Source organism: Pleurodeles waltl, chromosome 12 (assembly GCF_031143425.1).
Source record: "Pleurodeles waltl isolate 20211129_DDA chromosome 12, aPleWal1.hap1.20221129, whole genome shotgun sequence".
Classification (NCBI taxonomy): domain Eukaryota; kingdom Metazoa; phylum Chordata; class Amphibia; order Caudata; family Salamandridae; genus Pleurodeles; species Pleurodeles waltl.
In genome coordinates, this window is record NC_090451.1 from 500352126 (window position 1) to 500377145 (window position 25020).

Sequence of the window (25020 nt, forward strand, 5' to 3'; positions counted from 1 at the left end):
ACCCAACAGCCATCCACCTCACCACAGCCTCCAGCACAAGCACCTGCACCCAAAGACAGCACACTTGACTCTCCTACAACCACATCCTCTTCCTCCACTCCCATACCCACTGCACCTACCCTTCCCATTGCTCCTAAAAAGTTGTTCCTCTCCAAAATTAACCTCTTTGCATCACCTGACCCACCCCCTCCATCTCGTAAGAGTCCAAACAGCACCTCAGCCACCACAAGCCCTGCACCTACTAGGACCATTGTTCAGGGCTATTGGAGTCCACCAGCTCCTAGGGCAGGAACATCGGCCAGCAGCAAGGGGACAGCCAGCCCACCCCCTGGGAAAAGAACCAAAAAAGGGAAGGGCCGGCGCGACAGGCATGAGACGGCTGCCCCCAAGGACACCACCCTTGCACTGTCACCTGGCCCATCCACAAAGGGAGGCAAGGGCCCCAGAGATCCGGCCAAGGGGGGCAAGGGCAGCAGGGCGGACAAGTACGGCAGCAGGCGAGCTGCCCAGGAGGGCCCCACCAGCCCCATTTGGGGTGTGACGGAGGACACCCACGGGCCCAGGAGTCCAGCACAGGAGGGCCCCGCAAGCGATAGGTCGGATGGCGACTGTGCGGGAATAATTGCCCAGATCTGGTTACCTAGGAACACAAGACATGCACCGCTGAACAGGGCCCCGCCGTGAGAAGCACCGCTGAACAGGGCCCCGCCGTGAGAAGCACCGCTGAACAGGGCCCCGCCGTGAGAAGCACCGCTGAACAGGGCCCCGCCGTGAGAAGCACCGCTGAACAGGGCCCCACCAAGAGAAGCACCGCTGAACAGGGCCCCGCCGTCTCTGCACCGCTCCGCTGGGCCCTTCCTGTCAAGCACCGCTCCGCTGGGCCCTTCCTGTCAAGCACCGCTCCGCTGGGCCCTTCCTGTCAAGCACCGCTCCGCTGGGCCCCTCCTGTCAAGCACCGCTCCGCTGGGCCCTTCATCTCAAGCACCGCTCTGCTGGGCCCCGCCGTCTCTGCACCGCTCCGCTGGGCCCTTCCTGTCAAGCACCCGCTCCGCTGGGCCCTTCCTGTCAAGCACCGCTCCGCTGGGCCCCTCCTGTCAAGCACCGCTCCGCTGGGCCCTTCATCTCAAGCACCGCTCTGCTGGGCCCCGCCGTCTCTGCACCGCTCCGCTGGGCCCTTCCTGTCAAGCACCGCTCCGCTGGGCCCTTCCTGTCAAGCACCGCTCCGCTGGGCCCTTCCTGTCAAGCACCGCTCCGCTGGGCCCATCATCTCAAGCACCGCTCCGCTGGGCCCCGCCGTCTCTGCACCGCTCCGCTGGGCCCTTCTTCTCAAGCACCGCTCCGCTGGGCCCTTCCTGTCAAGCACCGCTCCGCTGGGCCCTTCCTGTCAAGCACCGCTCCGCTGGGCCCTTCCTGTCAAGCACCGCTCCGCTGGGCCCCTCCTGTCAAGCACCGCTCCGCTGGGCCCCGCCGTCTCTGCACCGCTCCGCTGAGCCCTTCATCTCAAGCACCGCTCCGCTGGGCCCTTCCTGTCAAGCACCGCTCCGCTGGGCCCTTCCTGTCAAGCACCGCTCCGATGGGCCCTTCCTGTCAAGCACCGCTCCGCTGGGCCCTTCCTGTCAAGCACCCCTCCGCTGGGCCCCGCCGTCTCTGCACCGCTCCGCTGGGCCCTTCCTGTCAAGCACCGCTCCGCTGGGCCCTTCATCTCAAGCACCGCTGGCCCATTGGCAGGGCCGGATCTGTGTCGGGCAGGGCTTCACGAAGCACTCTGGGCACCATGCCTCCTCCATAACCAGTGGAGTCTGTAATCCACCTGATGGACTGTGGCTTTGCACTCCCCAGGATGGTACAGTGGGCAATCCACCCACTGTAGAGACTTGAGAGACTGTGGCTTTGCACTCCCCAGGATGGTACAGTGAGCATGGAGGCCCCTCGTGGATCTGGCGTTGTGGACTCATGTGGCTGAGGTGCCCCCCTTCCCTTCCCCCTGAGGTGCCTGTGGTTTTATTATCTGATGCCCCAGCAGTGTTCTCTCCAATGGAATCGGGTCTCGTGTGTGGGCTTTGCCCATGTGTTTATGCACATTGGCCCACGAACAATGGCATGTAGCCAATATGTGCCGGACTTTTGGACAATGTATACATTGTTCATGTTGTGATTTATTTATTTTATAAATTTCATATTTCACTTAAGTTCAAATATGCTTTAATATACTTCTATTTTAATGATCATTTTATTTTGTCTTTGAATTATTCCGGGGGGTTTGGGGGGTGTAACTCTGACTTGTTGCTCTGCATTGGTGTGTGGGGATTTGGGGGGGGGGGGTGTCGCGTATGTGTGTGCCCGTAATCTTTTCTCCTCCCCCCTCCCCTGTGTCGTAGGTGCAGTACTCACCGTTGTCTCCTGCGGCGGCGTTCGTGCTCCTGGTAGAGGAGCAGGTAGACAATCGCTGGTAGGATGTTTAATTTGGGTTCCATGCTGTCCAGATTCCTCGTGGAGTGTATAGAGGTGAGCGTTTTCCCGTTCGTGGTCTGTTTCCGCCGTGTTTTTATCGGCGGGGCTCCCGCCCCGGAAAAGGTGGCGGATTGGTGGGTCGTGATAGGGTGGGCGGTACATTGTCAGCCGCCTGTCTGTTGGCGGTGACCGCCGCGCTGTTTGTTTGCCCCGCCGTGGCGGTCGGAGTGTTAAAGTGGCGGGCTGTGTTGGCGGTTCCCGCCAGGGTCAGAATTCCATTTTGTTTTACCGCCTGCCTGTTGGCGGGTTGGCCGCCGCTTTAACACCGACCGCCAGGGTTGGAATGACCCCCTATATGTACTGATTCTGTTGACGCCCTTCTTATGAGACTCATATTGAATCTACTCTGTGCGCTGTAACACTATCTAATGTCAACCTCCCCCTGCAGCCCGTCAACGTTTAACCTTCATGTTTCCACACATGCCTGATTCTATCCCTACCCACATTCTCTTCTATGCTTCTTGCCCATATTCTCCTTGTTGAGTTGGTTTATATTTACACAACCCACTTGGTTCCTCTAGAGTACATAAATGAAACAGCTTTGTCTGCACCCGCCTCTTTTCTTCTCTTGTCTCCCTACTGCTCAACTTGATTTATTTTTCTTTACGATTACGCTGAATCAATAAATTGCGTATGTCAATATGTCACCATGCTATGACTTAATATTAACATCTATTTAGTTAAATATAGTCAGCATTTTTTGCAAATCACTATTACCAACATACACAGTACAGAATTAAATGGAAATAGTAGAAAAAGGTGAAGCAAAGCCAGGTACAGTAGATGAATTTTTCAAACGTACATTGAACCCTGTCAGAGAAAGTCGGTTTTAACGTAGATGGCTACTGCCTCTGTCATGTTCTCCAGCACCCCCATATTTATGTGACCAGGCACAGAAAGGTTGTGGGAGACTGAGAGAGACAAAAAAAAATAAAAGTGGAAGGTCTTTGAACATTAGTGCCAGAGCTGCTTTTTGATTCGCAGTCCAGGTTTGTAAGTATGTTGTGTTCACAACTCACATATGAAGAGCGAACAATTCACCTTTGTAGAGTGAACAACTGTAAGTTAAGCAAGACAAAACAGTACTGATCTTATTCTAAAGGAAAACGTACAGCCTGGCCACGCAGTGTTAGACTTTTCATCCTTGGCGTGGTCTCCCTTAACTTTTTGGCTCTGTTCCCCAGGTTGTTGATGTGTGATGGACTCTGATTTTACTGTTTTTGTTACTCTGGGCACTTTACCACTGCTAACCAGTGCTAAAGTGCAAGTGCTCCTGTTTAAAATGTGTACGTAATTGGTTCTCCATGATTGGCATTTTTGTTTTACTGTTAAGTCCCTGGTAAAGTGCACTAGAGGTGCCCAGGGCCTGTAAATCAAATGTTACTAGTGGGCCTGCAGCACTGGTTGTGCCACCCACACAAGTAACCCTGTAATCATGTCTCAGACCTGCCACTGCAGTGTCTGTAAGTGTATTTTTACACTGTAAATTCGACTTGGCAAGTGTACCCACTTGCCAGGCCTAAACCTTCCCTTTTCTTACATGTAAGGCACCCCTAAGGTAGGCCCTAGGTAGCTCCAAGGGCAGGGTGCAGTGTATGGATAAGGTAGGACATATAGTAATGTGGTTTATATGTCCTGACAGTGAAATACTGCCAATTTCGTTTTTCACTGTTGCAAGGCCTGTCTCTCTCATAGGATAATATGGGGGCTACCTTTAAATATGATTAAAGTGTAGATTCCCCTAGAGAGTAGATGGACATGTGGAGTTTGGGGTCCCTGAACTCACAATTAAAAAATACATCTTTTAGTAAAGTTGATTTTAAGATTGTGCGTTTGAAAATGCCACTTTTAGAAAGTGAGCATTTTCTTGCTTAAACCATTCTGTGACTCTGCCTTGTTTGTGGATTCCCTGTCTGGGTCAGTTTGACAGTTGGGTTGTTTTTCACCTTGCACCAGACAGTGACACAAAGGGGGCTGGGGTGTAACCTGCATTTCCTGATTAGCCATCTCTGCTAGGAGGGAGGGGTGGAGTGGTCACTCTCATCTGAAAGGACTGTGCCTGCCTCTGACAATGCCGGCTCCAACCCCCTGGTGTGTGTCTGAGGCCTTGCCTGGGCAAGGCAGGATTTCACAAGTAGGTGAGAGTCCCCTTTGAAGAAAGGTGACTTCAAAGACTAAAATGGGTATAAGAAGGGCACCCAAATCTACAGACTTGAGAAACACTTCTGGAACCAAGATGAACCTCTGCCTGGAGAAGAGCTGACAGCTGAGGAAGAAGTGCTGCCCTGCCTGTGACTGTGCTTTGTGGAGCTTTCCTGCAGTGCTGCTTCTGCCAGAGTAAGAGGGCAAAGACTGGACTTTGTGTGCCTTCCATCTTGTGAAGAAATCTCCAAGGGCTTGAGTTAGAGCTTGCCTCCTGTTGTTTGAAGTCTCAGGGACAGCAAAGACTTCTCTCTGCCAGCACCTGGAGTCTCTGGAGAGACTCCTGCCCCGACAACTGGTGCCCTATCCAGTCCCTGGGCCCTTGAAAGGAAAGCTGGTGGAATCCAAGGAAATCGACTTCGGACGACTTCAGACCAACGCCGCTGCTGAATCCGGTAACGCCGCCTGCACCTGACGCCGTGACCTTCGCTGGAACGTGACGCTCTTCGCAGGCCCGACGCCGCAGCAGCCCCGCTGAAGTCCGCGACTCCGTGGAAGTCGCCGCACCACGTTGTGACCGACGCCGCTCGAAGTGCACGGATTCAACGTTTCGCACAGACGCCGCGATTCCCGACTTCGCGCATTGGATTGTTTTCACTCTTCACCAAAGGTACTGTACTTGGGGGTCGCTGGTGTCGGCTTGTTGGGAACGACTCCGTCACGACGCCGTGTTAACATCTTATCGAAGCATTTTTGTTTCTAAGTGCTATTTTTGAGTTTAATCTTTAAAAATTCATAACTTGACTTGCGTATGTCGGATTTTTGTCGTTTTGGTCTTGTTTTGTTTAGATAAATATTTCCTATTTTTCTAAACCAGTGTTGTGTCATTTTGTAGTGTTTTCATTAAGTTACTGTGTGTGTTGGTACAAATACTTTACACCTAGCGCTCTGAAGTTAAGCCTACTGCTCTGCCAAGCTACCAAAGGGGTAAGTAGGGGTTAGCTGAGGGTGATTCTCTTTTACCCTGACTAGAGTGAGGGTCCTTGCTTGAACAGGGGGTAACCTGACTGTAAACCAAAGACCCCATTTCTAACACGCAGCATTTATGCACACACCAGTATTTTATCATGATGCAGTTACAGTTGGAGAATAGTTTTCTTGCATGCATCCAGCTGGACAGGAACTTGCACCCATGTTCAGGTTTGTTTATGCACTAGGTTGGTGTTTGCCTGGCAGATCTAATGGTTTGTGCTGGGTAATCAGGAGAAAGCATTTGGACACCTGTCCAAGGTCAGATATAGGAACGCCCTTGGAGACCTTTATAAGTTGGAGAGGTAGAGTAAAGGTGGTTACGTAAACAATGTGATTCGAAGGTAGAAGAGGTTCACCTCTGTACTTACTTGAACTTGCTATTGAGGAGAATATCATCGGAGAAGCCACATCTCGTGAAGAACTTGACTGCGCCGCTGTCTGCGTGAGTCACAATGGCATCGTACAAGCCAACCAGAGACGGGTCTTGCAGCAGCTAAAGGAAGTAGAGAGGATACATGTCAAGGCTGGCCAACTGGCTGCAAGTGCTTTGTTCATGTAGAGGTGGAACACTAGGTGGCATGTTAGGCTCCACAATGTGAGTGAATCAATATCACAGACAAGATAACATCATCTAAAAACCTTGGTTGCCTTTGGCTATACGGCGTGGGTTTGCTGGTCTTAGTCGACAAGAGATTAATATTGCAAACTCAGCAATGCCTTGTCAATGAGCAAGTAAACATATTGAGGTACCTGAGCGTTTCGAGGGGGGCTTGCATGGATTTTCTACTAAAATATGTTTGGGAAAATAGGGCAAAGGTTTCATGAAACATTTTTCAAATTCATTGTTTAAAATGTTGTACCCACCGTGGGAAAGGCAATTCACCCCTGGTGTCCCACAACTATCACACTACAAATTAATTATAACAAACTCTCTTTTAAGCATTTGATTCTTTCAGGGAGTCAGGATTGAGCAGTCACTGATTATAGTTTCGACACTAAGAATGGCAGGTGACACCAATATAATATTTTTTATATAGAATGTTCAGTCCAGTGAAAGGAAATCACTTTAATAGCAATCATGGAAAAAACACACTTACAAAAGTGATGTACAAAGAAAACCAGGTAATTCTACCACTTTCTCGGCCCAAGTTACCACATGAAAAGTTATTAGCTCCCTGGCACTAGACACTTGATCACCGGTTAACACTGAATGAATTGACCAATGTTAAATAATGAGAGATGCTCCAGATTTGATTTACATTTGTAAGCTTTAAGTAATGGGGCACTGTTAAAGCAGCAAAGCTCCAGAAACTAAGATACAATATTGCAAAACTAAAGTGAGGATAAGGAATAGTCTCAGGAAGGTAAATAATCCCACAAACCCAACAAAGAAAAATCCTACTCTTGATACAGATGTTTCTGAGTGCCTTCCTGCATCCTTTAAGCCGTGTTTCTTGGTGATCCAGTGCAGTAGGACATAGTCCAGTCAACAGGGTACAAAGTTTGGATGCCCAACTGGACTCTATGTTGGGGACAGTGGCTGGCTGGTGGGCCAGTACTTATCAGATGTTCTTTTAGTTGTTAATGTGGGGGTAGGGTCCTGTCTCTTGGAAATTATCATTCATGGTCAATATTGCACAGTGGTGGGGGCAACCATGTGTCAACGGCACCAACAACAAGTCTGAAGAGTCCATTGGTCAGTTAGCTGAAATGGGGAATTGACCAATGCTTCTACCTACATAGCTCTAAACACATAGCAGCTTGACAGGTGATTCCAACAACATCAAACGAGGAACTAGGAATCAGGGTGAACTCCTGCAGTAGATGACAATGGACCATAAAACAAAGGTTAAAGATCCACTGTCCAAGTTCCATTGGATGTTAAAAGTAATGGGTACAGGCAACACATTCAAATTACTATCAATAATGCACCTCCGCACACAGTGTCATTCCTCCAACTACTTTAACTATAACATGCGCTTTTTTAATGCACTGGTTATATCCTTGCATATTGCATCACTTATACCTTGTGAAATTATAAAATTGATAACAACACTTACGACATCGCAAAAAGCATTATTTGTGAGAACACAGTGTATGATAGAGTGGCAAGTTATAGTTCATGTATTGTGGAGTGTGAGGTCACAACACTGTGTACAAAGATGTGTGGCAAATTAATTTGAAGTTGGGTAAAGTAATACGAGGTATAATTATATATTTATAATGTATAATATGTGCACTTTAAATTTGGTTTGTATAGAAAGTATAAGTTAAGTACTTTAATGGTGATGCGCAATAATCCATTTAAGGCGTAACTATAACTTTTCAATTTGGAACGTTTGTGTTGTTTAGGTTCGGTTTGTATAAAAAGTCCAAATAAAGTTTCCTACTATAACAAAGGTTTAACCTTTGGTTTTATCATCGAATTTAAATGTTTTAAAAAAAAAAAACAATGTGTTTTAAATCATACAGGCCAGTGTGATTGTGTAGAGTATCGTGCAGTAGAGAGGAGGAGAGTGCCACAGTGTGAAGTGTTGTAGAGAGGAACTGAGTGAAGTGGACATTAGAGGAGTAGTGTAGCGTACAGTGGAGTAAAGTGTTATATGGTGGAAATGAACAGTAGAGTGGGGTGGAATGCAATACAGCTGAGAGGCATAGCATACAGTACAGTAAATCTTATACATGGGAATGGTGTCTTGTACAGTGCAGTGGACTGGTGTGTCATACAGTGTTAGAAAGTGTTGCAGGGTGGAGTAAAGTGTTGAACAGTAGAGTATAGGGGCATAAAGTGTAGTAGAGGATTGTGCAGTGTAGTGTAGGGGCAAATAGTGGAGTACTGTGTGGTAAAGTGGAACAGACTGTAGTAGTGTCTTGAAGAATGGAGTTGCATAAATTGGAGTAGAGTGTGGTAGAGGGTACCAGTGTACAGTGGAATGATGTACAGTGCCATAGACTGAGGTAACGTGTTGTGCAGTGGAGTAGACTGGAGTGGAGTCCAGTGAAGTGGTGCAGTGTACAGTGGAGTAATGTGTTGTTTAGCATGGAGGCATAGAGTGGACTGGAGTGGAGTAGCATACAGTGGAGTAAAGTGTTCTAGAGTTCAGTGGTATGAGGTGCAGGGGCTAGGACTGGCATGCTGTAGAGTGTTGAAAAGTATCACAGAGTCTAGTAGAATATAGTGCCACAGAGTGGATTACAGAGTTGTACAGTGGCGTGGCATGTAGTAGAGAAGAGTGCAGTACGGTACAGTGGAGTGGCATAGACTGTCATGGAGTTCAAGTTCAGTGGCATACAGAACCGCACAATGGAGTGGCATAGAATGCAGTAGTGGAGTAGAGTGGAGTGAGTAATGTCTCATAGAGTACAGTATAATAAAGTGGGGTGGAGTAGGATAGAGGGAGTTGCATAAAGTTTCATAGTGTGGAGAAGAACATCATACTGGAGTATAGAGGAAAGTGGTGTGCTGTAGACTGGCATTGACAGGTGTACATTGTTGTGGAGCGCTATTGAGTGGAGTATGGTGTGGTAGACTGAAAGGGCTTGGACTGTTGTTCAGTGGAGTACAGTTTTGTTGAGCAGAGTACAGTAGGGTGGTGTGGAGTGCAGTTGAGTAGAGTGGAATGGAGTACAATGGGATACAATACAGGGAAGTGGCATAGATTGGAGTAACATACAGTGGAGTGTAGTAGAGTGAAGTGGCATACAGTGGAATGGCGTAAAGTGGAGTAGTGCAGAGTTGAGTGAGTTAGACTGTCAGGCGGAGTTATGTACAGTGTAATAGTGTATAGTGGAGTGGAGTATAGTGGCTGGGTACAGCGGGACAGTGGAGTGGTATAGAATGGAATAGCAGAGTGGATGGTGTACAATGAAGTTGCACACAGTGGAGGGTGATAGAATTAAGTGTTGTACAGTGGAATAGAGTACAATACAGTGGTGCAGAGTGGGGTGGTGTGTACTGGACTGGCGTACAGTGGAGTGGTATAGAGTGGAGTCGGTTTGAGTGGCATAGAGTTGAGAGACATACAGTGGAATGGCGTAGAGTAGAATAGAAAACAGTGGATTGTTGTAGAGTGGAAGTGACGTACAATGTAGTGGCATTTAGTGTAACAGTGTAGCGTTGCGTGGCTTACAGCGGAGTGGCACAGAGCAGAGTGGCATACAGTAGCATAGCGTACATTAGAGTGGGGTAGAATTGAGTGGCATAGAGTGGAGTGGCATTGAGTGGAGTGGTGTAGAATGTCACAGCGTACAGTGAAATGTTGTAGAGTAGAGTGGCGTACAGAGGAATAGAGTACACTAGATTTGTGTACACTGGAGTGCGAAGAGTGGAGTGGCAGAGAGTGGAATAGCATAAAGTATAGTGTGGTGTAGTGGAGTGGCATAGAGTGGAGTGGGTAGAGTGTAATAGTGTACAGTGGAGTAGCATGCAGTGGGGTGGCATAGAGTGGAACAGCATACAGTGGAGTGAAGTAGAGTGTAGTGGCATATAGTGGAATAGCATAGAGTGGAGTGGTGATAAGAGGAATAGCATATAATGGAGTGGTGTAGAGTGGTATAGAATGGAGTGCCATAGAATGGATATTGTAGAGTGGAGGGGTGTAAAGTGGAGGTGTATACAGTGCAATAGCCTGGAGTGGTATTGTGCAGCGTGGAGTAGCATAGAGTGGAACAGCATAGAGTGGAGTGATGCAGAGTTGAGATGGGTAGAGCAGAGATGCATGGAGTGGAGTGGCATAGGATGGAGTGGCATATATAGTGAATAGTGTAGGGTGAAGTGGTGCACAGTGAAGCTGAGTACAATGGAGTGTGGTAGAATGGTGTGCCATACAGTGCAATAGTGTCCGGTGGAGTGGTGTAGAGTGGAGTGGTGGAAAGTGGAGTGGCACAGAGTGGAGTAGCATACAGTGGAATGGCGTAGAGTGGAAAAGCATACAATGGAGTGCTGTAGTGTGGAGTGGTGTAGAGTGGAGTGAGGAAAAGTGTAGTGGCATACAGTGGAATAGCGTAGAGTGCCTTGGCATACAGTGGAGTGGCATACAGCAGAGTAGCATACAGTGGAATACCATACACTAGAGTGGCGTAGAGTGGAGTGGTGTACAGAGTAATAATGTACAGTGGAATGTCGTAGAGTGGAGCAGTGTAGAGTTGAGGGACATACAGTGGAGTGGCATAGACTGGAGTGTTATAGAATGGAGTGGCGTAGAGTGTAATAGTGTACAGTGGAGTAGTGTACAGTGGAGCGGCATAGAGTGGAGTTGGGTAGAGAGGAGTGGTGTATGGTGGAGTTGCATTAGTGGAGTGGTACAGACTGTAGTAGCAAACAGTGGAATAGCATACAGGAGAGTGGTGCAGAGTGGAGTGGGGTACAGTGGTGTGGTGTGGAGTGGAGTACCATACAGTTGAATGGCAAAGAGTGGAGTGGTATAGAGTGGAGTGTGGTAGAGGGTAATAGCATACAGTGGAGTAGCAGAATGTGTAGAGGCGTAGATTGGACCAGTGTAAAATGGAGCGAAGTAGAGCGTATTGGCATACAGTGGAATAGCATAGAGTAGTGCTGACAGGAATAGCTTATAGAAGAGTGGAATACAGTGGAGTGCCGTAGAGTGAAGTGGCATAAAATAAAATAGTGTAGAGTGGAATTAGCACAGAATAGAGTAGTATAGAGTGGAGTAGCATACAGTGGAGTGGCATATAGTGTAATAGCGTAAATTGGAGTGGCATAGAACTGAGTGGGGTGGCATGGCGTACAGTGGAATAGAGAATAGTGGAGTGGTGTACAGTGGACTGGTACAGAGTGGAGTGACATAGCATGAAACAGCATGGAGTGAAGTGGTGTGCCGTGAAGTAGCATACAGTGGAGTATGGTAGAATGGAGTGCCATACAGTGGGATAGTGTACAGTGCAGTAGCATATAGAGGACTGGCATAGACTGGAGTGGTGTAGAGTAGAATAACATACCGTAGAGTGTTGTAGAGTGGAGAGGCATAGAGTGGCATGAGATACAATATAGTGGCATACAGTGGAATAGTGTAGAGTAGCATGGCGTACAGTGGAGTAGCACACAGCAAAGTGGCATATAATGGAATAGTGTACACTGGAGTGGGGTAGAGTGTAGTGGCATACAGTGGAGTGGTTTACAGTGCAAAAGCGTACAGAACAATGGTGTAGAGTAGAATGGTGCACAGTGGTATAGCAAACTGTTGAGTGGTGTACACTGGAGTGGAATGAAAATGAGTGGCATAGAATAGAGTAGCATATAGCGTCATAGAATGGAGTTGTGTACAGTAGAATAGAATAGAATGGAGTAGCATAGAGTGTAGGGGTGTACACTGGAGTGGCATAGACTGGAGTGCTACAGAATGGAGTGGCATAGAGTGTAATAGCGTATAGTGGAGCAGTGTAGAATAGAGTGGCATAGAGTGGAGTGGGGTAGAGTGGTGTGGCGTACAGTGGATTAGCACAGATTCAAGTGGCGTATAGCGTAGTGATGTAGAATCGAGAGGCGTAGAGTGTACCCATGGTAACTTTGCAGTATAACATTGTACATGCTGATAAGAAGGCAATATCTCCTTGCTAACGGCTGTCTTTACAAATGTGAAAAACAGCCATGTCGTTTTCAACACACTTTTGCTGTGTTCTGGGTTAGGGCCTTAGATACAGGTGAGAGGTAAGTTTTATTATTGTTCTCTAACTAGTACCACTTTATTAAAGTGGCAGTAGGTTTTTTTTGTACCACTTTACAGAGAACTGTACTTAAAAAAAAAAAAGTAGCGCAGGAATCTGTAGGTATTACTCTGTGCACAAAGCTTAGCTCGGGCAGAGATAGCTTGTGCTGCTGAATTGTACAACTGTCCAGCCACTGTCACATTCTTTCAACCTGAATACACTGTCTCTGAAGAGGTAGTTATTGCTGAACAGCTCAACAGCCCTGCTTGTGTTAATAGGCTCTTTTTTGCTGCTTATGTAAGCAAATAATTCTTTCCTCAGACACAAGTTTCCATTTTCCTCCTAAAAAAGACAAAATAACAAAAAAGATAACAATGACATACTGAGCAATAATTCACAACAATGATACATCACTACATTGTGTAAGCTTTACTACTAAATGTTTCTTCCACAATCACATATTTATATCTGGTGCATCAGTAACCTGTTATTACTTTCTCCTGAAAAGTACCACACCCTCAACCAGTTTATTTTCTTTTTTTTGCAATTAAATTATAACATGCCATGAACTCTGCTTCCATAAGCTTCTAAAGTAACACAATCATCCTGACACACCTTTGCTAACACTCACCACAGTGTTTCACTCTAGAATTAGTAATATCACCACTCAAACATCTCATAGTGCTAAAATATATATTCACGAGGATCATAAAAACAGTAGAGCTTGTATTATTCATCCTTTGTTTTATAAATTAAGAAACAGTACCTCCTTTACTGACAAATATATAGTTAAAAAATGTCATTCTTTAACACAATCTGCAAACTTTGCCCACATCACTCTACATTATAATGTGTACCTCTTAAAAGCTATATCAACATGCCCACACCTCCCCAAACAGTTTTCACTCTGTAAACATAGTGTAGAGTGAGTTTACCGACACTAGTACATTTATTGACACTTGACAACAAAAGTCTATTAAATATATTATTAAATATTTGAACTTGAAGTTCTTTCTCAAATTATTCACATAGATTCACTTCTGCTGAGCACAACTTAAATGGACCTCCTTCTCCTCCAAAGCACCAAGGACAAATTGATCTATCTCTAGTTCTGCAGCCAATCACATCACAGCATTTCTTCAACCATGTAATAAGAATGATGAGTATTGGCTCAGCCTTGGCCCTTTTTTTCTTTTACTTCCCCATACGATCTCACAAGACTCTTGCAGGGTCGTAAACACCTCATGGCAGACCCAGTAATTTTCCATGTGGTTCTCGCAAGAAGCTTGTCGGATCTTAAACACCCTGTGGCAAGCCAAATAATATTCCATGTGAGTCTCACAATTGACTCGTGAAATTATTACATTTAAAAAAAATAAGAAATGACTATCTGCTCATCACTGTTACGACTCTGTCGTCCCATCCCTAGGGGGCTGTAAGGGGACTGTCGGTAGCCTGGGAATCACCTTGAACACTTATCTAAAGTCCCTTGCTGACTCCCGTTTGTTTCTCTTTTCGCCATGGTATGCTTTTGTAGTATTACATTTGCTTCCTGGGACTGCAAATCCCATAATGCACAGCCTAGTAGTCAGGAAAGCCTGGATTCTGTTTTACATTGTTTTCTATGGGAGAAGTCCAGTTGATCCTTTTCACCGGATCCTCTCCTCCAGGGCTTGCGAGTGTCTGAAACTACACACATCTCAGACTTCCCTGTGCAGCCCAGTCATGTGATTCTACTTGGGGTTTTATGCAGCTTGGAACTGCTTTTAAGCAGCCATTTCTTCAAGATCCTCGTTGTCCATTGGAGTTAAATTCCTTTGTGTTACAGACCCCTTATTTGGATGGTGTTCCATTCTTGTTCCTGTTCTGTTCCAGCTTGAACCTGTTACCTGTTTTTCTGCCCTGTTCCTGATTGTTCCAGGCAGAATCTGCTCCCTATCTATTAGCCTTGTGCCTGTTTGTTTCTTCCAGAGTCTGCTCCCTGTTTCTTTGTCCTGTACCTGCCTTGTTTCAGCCTGAAACTGCTCTCTGTTTCCCAGTCCTTTTTACTGATTATTCCTACTCCCTGTATTCCAGCCCGGTCCTTGCTTGTTCCAGCCAGAGACTGCCCTCTGTTTCCCAGTCCTGTTTTCTGCTTATTCCTACTCCCTGTATTCCAGTCCTGTCCTTGCTTGTTCCAGACAGAGCCTGCTCTCTGTTTCCCCGTCCTGTTTCTGTTTGTTCCAGTCAGAGCTTGTGCTCTGATTTCCACTCCCTTTCCTGCCTTTGCTTCGGTCTGAGCCTGTTCCCAGTTCCTGCCCCTGCCTCCTAGTTTGTTCCTTCTGTTTCTGTTTCCTCTTGGGTATTTGTGTCTGGTAAGTGTTCTATCAGTTTTCACCAGTGTATAAGTGTTTTCCTATGTTCAGGGATTGGCACCTGGGTTCCAGGAGGCAATTCCATCCCCCATCCTTTGTCTAGTGTTATACGTTGTCTTTAGTGCCTAACAGTGACAGTGTGCTATTGCTGTTTTTCCAGGAATTGCCACTGTGTTTTCAGCTGGACCCACAAGAGCTTGTCTTGTGTATGTAAGTACTACCCTTGTTTGTGTTCTAAGGGTCCAGAGACAGAATCACTTCTGCTGCCTCTTTTCTATGGGGCTGGTGGGGTGACTATCTGTAAGAGCAAACTGCACAGAGGCATTGACATTCCCTGTTGCTGTGGGAGGTTCTGCGCTCTACCCTGTGTACAACCCCAGTGTGTTTGTCCATTAGTAATACGTTTCCTGTTTGTTCACACAAGGGTTGCTCTGCTTTTACTGTCCTGTTTCCTGTGCCTGTCCATAGCTGTCCTTTCCTGTGCATGCCTTTAGCTGCTCTTCTGCCCCAGTACTCTACCTCTTTGGGATATTCTGTGCCCTCAAGGGGTGTCCCAACCAGAGTCCTGATTAGACCCACCCGAAACAGAGACAATCACAGTACTTACCTCTTACACACTTTCTCTCAAACAATGTACCACAATATCCAGTCCTACTAATAAAATGTATTGTGAACTCATCTAGTCCTATTTACTATTCATGATCCCCGAGAGTCCCGCAAGATTGTAACAATTTGGTTAAAACAATATGCATTTATAATCTTCACAGTAGATATGCATTGAACACTTCTTTTCTAAATCGAGGGGGGCAGCATGCTCTTCAACTGCCCCCTTATATAGCTTTTTTACTTCATTTCCACAACACCTCAAATTGTTCACCGTAAACAGTAATAGCCGCCATTTTATTTCTAACATTCCAACAGCCAGCGAATCAGAGAACTCACTCTCGCTGGACTCGCGGGAGCCTCTTGTTCTTGTAAGAGCATGTAGGCTCACAGGAAAAACAGGCCTCTCGACCAATCACGGGGCTCCATTTTTTAATCTTTGCTCTCAAGGGAGGCTGGCAGGACTCTTGCAAGCTCAACTTTCCAGATATACAATTATTTTGACCAGTAATTTCTCAGACACTACTGAAAGGATTTACATTAAATAACAAAAAGCACAATCTGCAGTCCAAAAGATTGGCTTCTTGACAAAGTTGGTTTAATTCTGTTCAGCAGTTTTTGCCATAGCCGTGTCTAAAGAAGTATACGGAAAATGCATGAGGACTTTACGTTTTATAACACCCCCTTTTTTCTTAGCCCTGCTTGACGGATCACTCCAAAACTTTCCAGTAAAGCGATGAGGTGGATGAATATTTTTTTTGAAATATTTGTGTAGATTAATCACACAGGTCCAAATTTTTAGCAGACCAAAAAATGCTCCATCTATGGAAGAGCAGACCTAACTATAGCTACCTACTGGCGACCGCCAGTAGGTAGTACAGATGGTTCATGTGGTAAAGGATGCGCGGTAAAAGCATTCATGTATAGGCATGCATTATAAAGTCATACATTCCTCCTGGGTAGCTATGCTGAGGCGGTTTTGTGGCTCCAATGCAGTTTCAGTTATTCGAGCTGGATATCAAAACATGAACAGATAAATGCTCACCAATTTTCTCAGACAAGCTGACATCTCTCCCTTTAATGCACAGGAATACCTATAATCACCACTTGAGTTGCAATTTAAAATGATCCTCAGCAAAGAAATCTTTCAGGGAGTTTATTTTTATTTCTGTGCATCAGAAACAACGACATACCTCAATGAAAGATGTACACTTTGAAAGGGCACGGATGAACAGATTAAATGAAAATAGAAATGTCCTCCTAAAACATTGTGTGATTGTTCATTTTCCACACCCTTGTGTTTTTCTTTTTTTTAATGATATAGTTATGTTCGTGTTAGAAGGAATACAGTTGATGATAACACCTGTGATCAGATCTCATGGCCCCTGGCACCAATAATTAATTGACCTACGTTATTAATTAGCCTGCACTTTCTGGGCCTTATCCAATTTCAGAAGGGCAGATAGATACACAGTCCTTTCACTGGCAGCAGCATTGCTGTTCAAAACGATGAATGTCTTCCTTTTGATGTTCTGACTGATGGATGATGAATACATGTTGTCACAAAAACACACCCATTACATACATCGATACACAGTTGTTGCATCGGTGTTCGGTATCTTGAAAACTAATTATATCATTTTGTTAAAATGTGTAAAATAATCGAGGGGTGTTGCAGCACCTGCTGCACTCCTACTTCCAGAGCCAGTGTCGTAGATGATATGAAAAGGATCATCATGGTGTTAAAGCATGTTTCCAATATCTATTAACAAGATTGTCAAATATCCACAATGTTTTCGATTTTTGAAAACTAGTAAAGAACAACCAATGCGATGCTGTGAGCACGCCTAGTCAAATACCCTGATCTATAGCAACGGGATGTGTGCAGGAGTACGGTCCAGTTTAGCATCGCTAATTTTAGAGAATGAACATTTTTATAAGGAAACAGTATCATAAAAAACTACTTCATAAACTTCGTTTTATACGAGTTAAAATTAAAATTTTAAATGTAAACATTAAAGTAACCCCGCTATATTTATTCATTTTGAAAATTGTTCCTTACGTACAATTGTAGCCTGATTCCCGTTTTAATACCATCACATGTTCTGCTGCTTTCATATCATATTGAAACCTTCAGTATTTCACTCTAGTGTTGCTGGAAAGCTGACAGCTCTAACATTTTACACTCTTACAAAAGAGGACAATAACTTCTACTAACTTGGATAGCTACCAAGTGCTATCCAAACGTGTTTTCTGCAGTTCATATTGTATGATTCTAATGACTGACTGTCTGCAAGAAGTCACTGCACATCTTAACATTTATTAGAATGGTCGCTAGCATTCCTTCGTTCTTTATCTCATCTGCCCATTCTAAGTTATACCAGGTGTGCTCGACAATTGTGCCAGGGACTGAACTAAAATTCAGGAAAAGCTTAAGGTCACTGAATTATTTTATCATTATGCAAGTATCCCAAATACACCTAGTGGATATGAGTCTAGGGCTCTACCCACCAAGGAAGAAGAAAGAAGCCTTTCTTTCTCTGCCAAGGCTCAGCCTCCCTCCTCACAGCTGCAACTTACAAGGTGGGATTAGGCGAGGGCACCTCCAAGAGGAGTGATCCTTGACATGGGACCTGCCAGTGGTCCACCGAACATCCACAGGGCAATATGTGGTGGTGATGTTTACCACCCGATTCTAAACTAAGGAGAAGGCAAAGACGGGTGTTTATGGGAGGGCAGTGAGGTCCATGCATGCTGGACAGTGAACTTTGTTATCTGTGCCCACCTAGTACTCATTATGATTATTTTCCCTGGAGAGTGCAAGCATCACCGCAATTCACAATAGGGGAATGCATGTGGCTGTATTGCTGTCCTGCATGCTCCCAAGGGATTTGTGACCATTTTAGAAGGTAATTCTAACGATCCTGTGTTTTGGGGAATCTCAGGGATTACACAAGATACAGTGTTACCATTAGCTAAGGTTTGCACTAGGTGAACCTGAAGGGCTAGCAGATGGTTGGAAAATGCAGCTCCAAAAATATTAATTTTTCCAAAATGTCTTTATATTCCAGCATATCTGCTGCCTGTGGAGCTCTGCAGGGTTTGTCACTATTCCACTTCTCTTCAACATATACATGTTTCCCGCAGCGCACCATGTGGACCGCCATCAGGTACAATTCTAGATACATTTGGATGATAAGGTGGTAAACATTTGTTTGTTTAGAGAGTAGCAAGGAGAAGCATACGAGATACTAGCACTGCAGGTTGCTGAGACAACGTATACTCCTGGCCATGAGGATGTTAAGATTACTGAAAGTATCAAGGCCCAGGTCATGATTGAACTCCCGTTTTTTCTATATCTGACCATTGGGGATGTGATAGGTATGGCACAGTAAAACTTCGGCCCATATTTATAATTTTTTAGCGCTGCATTTGAGCTGCTTTTTGACGCAAAAACGGCACAAACTTACAAATTACAATTGTATTTTGCAAGTTTGTGCCGGTTTTGCATACAAAAATTATGCAACTGCGGCGCTAAAAAAGTATAAATATGGGCCTTTATTTTTTGCATTACACAATGTGGATTAAATTATTGGGTCCAGAGGGGGCGTGATGTGTTTAATAGATAACAATACAAAGAGTTCTGGAGCTATTCTGATAGGCCAGTGGTTTAAGGATGAATCTACAAACAGAAACAGTACTGGTCCACTAAGGCATGATTTCAACAGGAAATAAATCCCTTACCAGTTATTGAAAAGACTGCTTACAGTATATTTCAAGTGCTTTGCATTCTGAACGAGGGAGGCTCGCACTACTGTGATCTAGGATAGTAAACCTTAAAGGTATCCTGTTTTTAGCTCTCTTTATATTTTTTTCATTTTTCTTTTTATTCAAAAGTGGTCACTTCACTTTCAATATTTTATTTCTGCCTAAAATAAACGCCCATAAAAGTATACACATATTAAATACATTGCAACATTAATAAATGTTTTTAAAAGCAAAACAAAGATAATTAATTAAATAAAATATGTGTAAAAGCAAAAAAAGGCCTACAGAATAAAACTCAGTATTAGGAAGCCTGCTGATTAAAATTCGATATGTTAAAAAGGCATAGTGGCCCCTGAACGTACAGCAGCGCACAATATTATGGCTACGCATTGTCTCATCTCATCGGACAACTGTTGGAGAAAGCAGTAGGCTACAGCACACTGCCTGAGATTTCTTGATTTTAAAAAACGTACAAGAATTTTGTTTTTGTATACATACTGTAAAAATTGCAAAAAAATATAAAAAGTGCATCATGGTCTGCTTAGAGGTGCATTTACTGACCTGTAGTGTTCGCCATTTCTGGGCGAACCCATAATTACGCTCCTGGACAGGGGCGACTCAGATCCCACCCCTCACCATGCCGGAATAATGGTGGGGGCGTGATGACGTGATAAAAGTGAGCTTAAGGGAGTTGGAAAACAGCAGGAGCGGGGTATTTCGATATCTGCAGAGACCGAGTGTGTGTGTGTGAAATAAACACAATAGTGCTTGAACCTTACCTAGGTCTCTGCGTGTCATTTATGCGCATTGCTGATGCTACATTGGCGACGAGGGCGCTCCACCTTCCCTGCATATTGTATGCTTCTGCGCCACAGTGCTGCCTGTATTCAAGGCCCCCAGAGACACCTGAGACCGAAGAGGTGCCTTGAAATGCCTCCCCACCCACAGCCATGAGAAGACTGGACACAGCCGTCCCGACGCCTCCCTGTGAGCCGCAACTCTGCTTTGGCCGAGGCACTCACACGCACATGTCTGCCGGGATCCGGGAGGTGAAAGCACGCAGAAGGCCCAACGTCTGACGGCACAACACGCATCCTGAGCCGGCTACTCAGCGCGCATGTGTCTCCGTCAAGCGTGGCTGTCAAGCGCTCAACACCATGTGCTTCCAACTGCCGTGGAGCTCCTTTGCCGGCACTAACGTGCCCACCGCAGTGCCCGCTGTCAGGACTCCTTGGTTGAAGGTACTGTGGGCCCCTCTACCCTGCTGAAGGTCTGGCCCCTCCCAACCTGGGAGGTTTTCCACCCCTGGACATTTGTTTTGGTTCCATCTGATGCTCCTGGATCCTGCATTTGCCACCGGGCCCCATACAGCGAAGCTGGCCATCGCTCTGCTGGAGAGCTGCCCAACCGCAGAGGGACCAGCCGTGGCCGGCGATCCGGCACCCCCGCTAGACCATCAGCATGCAGACATCAACCCCAATATGGCCAGCATTCCTGCACTTGAGCCGTTCACTGTAACTGGGAGCCCTCCCACGCAGGCCACCCACTGGAAGGCATGGGTGGAGCGCCTCGAAACCTACTTCAAGGCCCTGGAAGTTAAGGAGGAGAGGAAATGCCCGTTACTACTTCACCTCGGAGGGGCAGACATCCACAAAAATCTTCAAGACGGTGACTGAAGTAGCTCCACACTCGTGCGACACACTGAAGAACGTGATCACGGCGCACTTTGAACCCTACGCGAACCCAGATTATGAGCGGGTCCCGCTGCGGCAAGCGCGACAGAGGTCTGATGAATCGGTGGATGTGTTTCATGCCCGTCTAAGAGACCTGGCCAGCACCTACACCTCACTGGATGAAGACGACGAAATTAGAGCTCAATTCATCCAAGGATGTGCGTCGTCTAGGCTCCGTGAACGCATTTTGCAAGAACCCAACATGCGCATGAGGGACATCCTCACCCTTGGACGCTCAAAAGAACCCTCTAAAGCGCGGGCTGCGCATATGGAGCTGCTGCCAACCGCTCAGATAAAGTCAGAGCCCGTCAACACGATTTTACCAGACAGGGCCAAGAGCAAGAACGGGGTCCCACAACTAAAACTAAGAGAGAAGACCTGCAGATGGTGTGGGGGCACCTTACCACACCCCAGCGGCTGCCCAGTCAGGGGTCAGACTTGCAGTGCATGTGGCAAGCTCAAACACTTCGCTAAAGTCTGCCGATCCTCAGCCAAAGCTGCCTCCTCCGTGCCCAAAAAGGCGATCAAACTAATAGCGGCACCACCCACCACCTCGTCGGAAAGCAACATGGACAATGACACAGAAAGAGTCCATGTGATAAAGGCTGTAGGGAAAGGATCATACAAAGGCTGCCAACTACCTACAAGTCAAGTAGTTGTAGAAGAACACCTCATGCCAGCATTGATTGTCACCAGGCATTTATCAACCTCATGGCCACTGAAACTTACCATGACCTCACAAACCCCGCCTCCCCCACCCTCACACCTACAAAGATACAGGTGTATGCCTTTGGGAACACAACGCCCTACAAATGGCAGGAGTTTCAACGACAGAGCTTGCCCACGAAGGCACAAGGGTCTAGGCCAAGGTGTATGTGTCACATGAAGGGTCGGGATTCCTTCTGAGCTGCCGAAAAGCACAAGACATTTTGCTTTCAGCAATCACGCCGACAGTCTGGGAGAACTCACCAGGGAGTTTGAGGCACTTTTCCATGGCATTGGTTGCCTCAAAGGACCCCCACTCAAACTGCACACAGATCAGATGAGTCAGTCAGCCCAGTTGAACTCAGACAGAGGCGTGTAGCGTTTCACCTACGACCTAAAAAGTGGAACAAGAACTGATGCTCCTGGAAAAGGCTGGAATCATCGAAAGAGTGTCTGGGCCCACCCCCTGGGTGTCCCCGACTGTTGTCGCAAAAAAAAAAAAAGAAGCCCGAGGCCGTCCGCATCTGTGTGGACAAGCGACTGCCCAATCAGGCCATCAAGCGAGAGAGACAGCTGACCCCCAACACTAGATGACATCACTGGGGAGTTGTCCGTGTCAAAGTGGTTCTCCAAGATGGACCTCTGTTAAGGCTATCACCAGCTAGTACTACATCCCGACTCCCGGCACATCACTACATTCTCAACCCAAACTGGCCTTTGGAGATATACCCACCTGAACTTCGGCATCTCCTTCAGAGGGGTGTTGCAAGGACTCCCAGGAGTCCTGAATGTAAGTGATGACATTTTGGTGCACGCCCCCACACTGGAGAGTCGCATGGCACACCTCCGAGCCATGTTTGTCAGACTATGAGAACATGGCCTGACCCTACACCGCGACAAGTGCGAGTTCCTAAAAAGTGACATTTCCTTCTTTGGGAACAGATTCTCAGAACAGGGCATTGGCCCAGATCCCGCGAAGGTCAGGGACATGCAAGAAGCTCTGGCACCAACCTCTGTTTCGGGGGTTAGAAGCTTCCTAGGAATGGTCACGTACTGTGGGCGGTTTATGAAGAACCTATCAGGTCTAACTGGCCCCCTGAGGAACCTCACCGAGAACGACCATCCCTGGATGTGGGGCAGTGAACAAGAGGCTGTGTTCCAAAACACCAATAATGCGCTCTCGGCAGACACCACCCTGGTGTATTTCAACCCTCAGCGGGACTCTCAGTTGGCCGTTGATTCCAGCCCCACCGGTCTGGGTGCAGTCCTTGCCTAGAAACAGGATTGTGGTGAGTGGGCCCCAGTCACGTTCGCCAGCCGCACGCTGACACCTACAGAACAACGCTACTCCCAGATCGAGCGGGAAGCCATCGCTATCCACTGGTGGTGCTGACATTTTCACCTGTACCTTTATGGCAAGGCGTTCACAGGAGAAACCGATCACAAACCACTTCTCCCTCTGTTTAAGGGGTCGTCATTGAAGCCTTCGCCACAAATCAAGAAGTGGTTATTGCAGCTCCGAGAATTCGACTTCACTGTAGTATACCAACCTGGCACCAGCAATCCTGCAGATTTTCTCTCTCACCATGCACAACCTGCAAATGGCCATGGAAGCGGCTTAGTCTGAAGACTGGTGCCAACTGCAACATCCAGTGACGTTCTGTACAATCAAGGCCAAGACCGCCCTACAGGCCCTGTTCCACTTCCGCCAGGAGCTGTCAGTAAGTGCAGATGGGTGCCTGCTGGGAGGGCCCCGGCTAGTCATCCCCGCCCGCCTGAGGACTCTGGTTGTCCTGCTGGCTCATGTCACCCACCAAGGCATTGTAAAGTCCAAAAACAGACTCCGAAGTAAAGTCTTGATCCCTGGCCTAGATCAGTTAGTAGAGGAAGGTGAAGAGGAAGTGGTGAGAGGGTGCATCGCCTGTCAAGTGAGCGGGGCACTGGAACCTCCAGTGCAGGTTATCACTGAAGATGGCCATACTGCTCCTTGCCAGAGGGTCAGTGCCGACTTTTGGAGCTTACCCGATGGAACATACATGCTAATAATGATGGACGATTACTCCCGATATCCTGAGGTGGAGATTGTGCCGACTACATCCGCAGCCGTGGTCATCCCCACAGTTGAGAAAATGATGGCCACCCACGGCCTCTTCAGTGAAGTCCGTACAGACAACGGGCCCCCATTCAACAGCCGTGAGTGGTCGTACTTTTTGGCATCTAGGAACACCAAACACTGCTGGATCACCCCCGCTGGCCCAAAGTGAAAGGGGAGGTGGAAAGGTTTGTAAAAACACAGATGAAAACTATCCGCATTGCCACCGCAGAAATACAGAACATTGAAAGTGCCTTGTACACGCTCCTGTGTGAATACAGTTACACCCCATGCAGCCACAGGGGTCGCCTGAGCCAGTTGTGCTTCTGTAGAGCAGTGAGCGATTCCATCCCTCACCATCCTCAGTGGGCTGCCCAGCCAAGTCCACTGAACCGGTCTATGGAGAAGAGATCCCGCAACAACAGCTACGTGTCCCGAAGACAGAAAGCCCGGAGCAGCTCAATCCAGATGGGGAACACTGTGCTCATCCAAGACCGTCACCCAGGAGGGAAGTTTAGGCTACTATTTGAAGCTGCCCCGTGGACAGTGACCACAATAAAAAGGGCCATGATCACGGCAGTGAGGGGTGAGGAACGAGTTACTAGGAATGTGTCCCATTTTAAGAAGTTTGCCCTCATCTCCACCACCAGCTGGGGAGTAGGCAACTCTCTGGGCTGTGGGCTCCAGAGTAGCATGGAGGACGTTGGTGTTTCAAAGGAATCCTTGTACCAGGGCCGACATTCACCGGGAGACCATGAGGTGGCAGAACCGTCAGCGCCGTCAGAGGCCAGATCATCAACCGTTGAGGAGAGTACGAGCCCTGCGAGTGGAAGTTCTACCAAGAGCTGTGACTCCCACTGTCTGGATGTGCAGGGGCTGGGTGGTATCATTTAAGGTCTAACCCGGGCCCATCTAAGAGGTACGCTGACTTTGTAATACACTGACTTAAGCCTCTCATTCTCTGCCGCGCCTCCCCTGTCGTGCCAGTTTCAAGGATGTTTACCTCCCATTTGGAAAAGTAATTTTTCAGTATCTTCTTTGGTTTATTCTGTTTTAGGGAGGAATGTAGTGTTCGCCGTTTCCGAGCGAACCCATAATTACGCTCCTGGACAGGGGCGACTCAGATCAAACCCCTCACCATGCCAGACTAATGGTGGGGGGGGTGATGAGGTGATAAGAAGGAGCTTAAAGGAAATGGAAAACGGCGGGAGCGGGATATTTCGATATCTGCAGAGAACAAGTGTGTATGAGAAATAAACACAATAGTGCTTGAACCTTACCTCGGTCTCCGCATGTCACTTATGCGCATCGCTGGTGCTACATGTCCCAAGGTTGTGCTGAAACCCAAGAGGGAAGCACAATAAAAATGTATATGAATCAGTTCTGAAACGAAATAACAATAGGCGCTTCCAAC

At 46.9% G+C, this 25020-nt stretch overlaps 1 protein-coding gene across 2 annotated transcripts in view; it reads right to left on the bottom strand.

Annotated features, from left to right (window-relative positions):
* The window catches only part of LOC138267955 (uncharacterized), a 1270490-nt gene that overhangs the window by 350065 nt on the left and 895405 nt on the right, over nucleotides 1-25020 (bottom strand). For both annotated transcript variants that reach the window (XM_069217240.1, XM_069217239.1), the window contains exon 7: nucleotides 6054-6178. In XM_069217240.1, the coding sequence (XP_069073341.1) occupies nucleotides 6054-6178 (125 nt within the window). The remainder of the gene's footprint in view (nucleotides 1-6053; nucleotides 6179-25020) is intronic.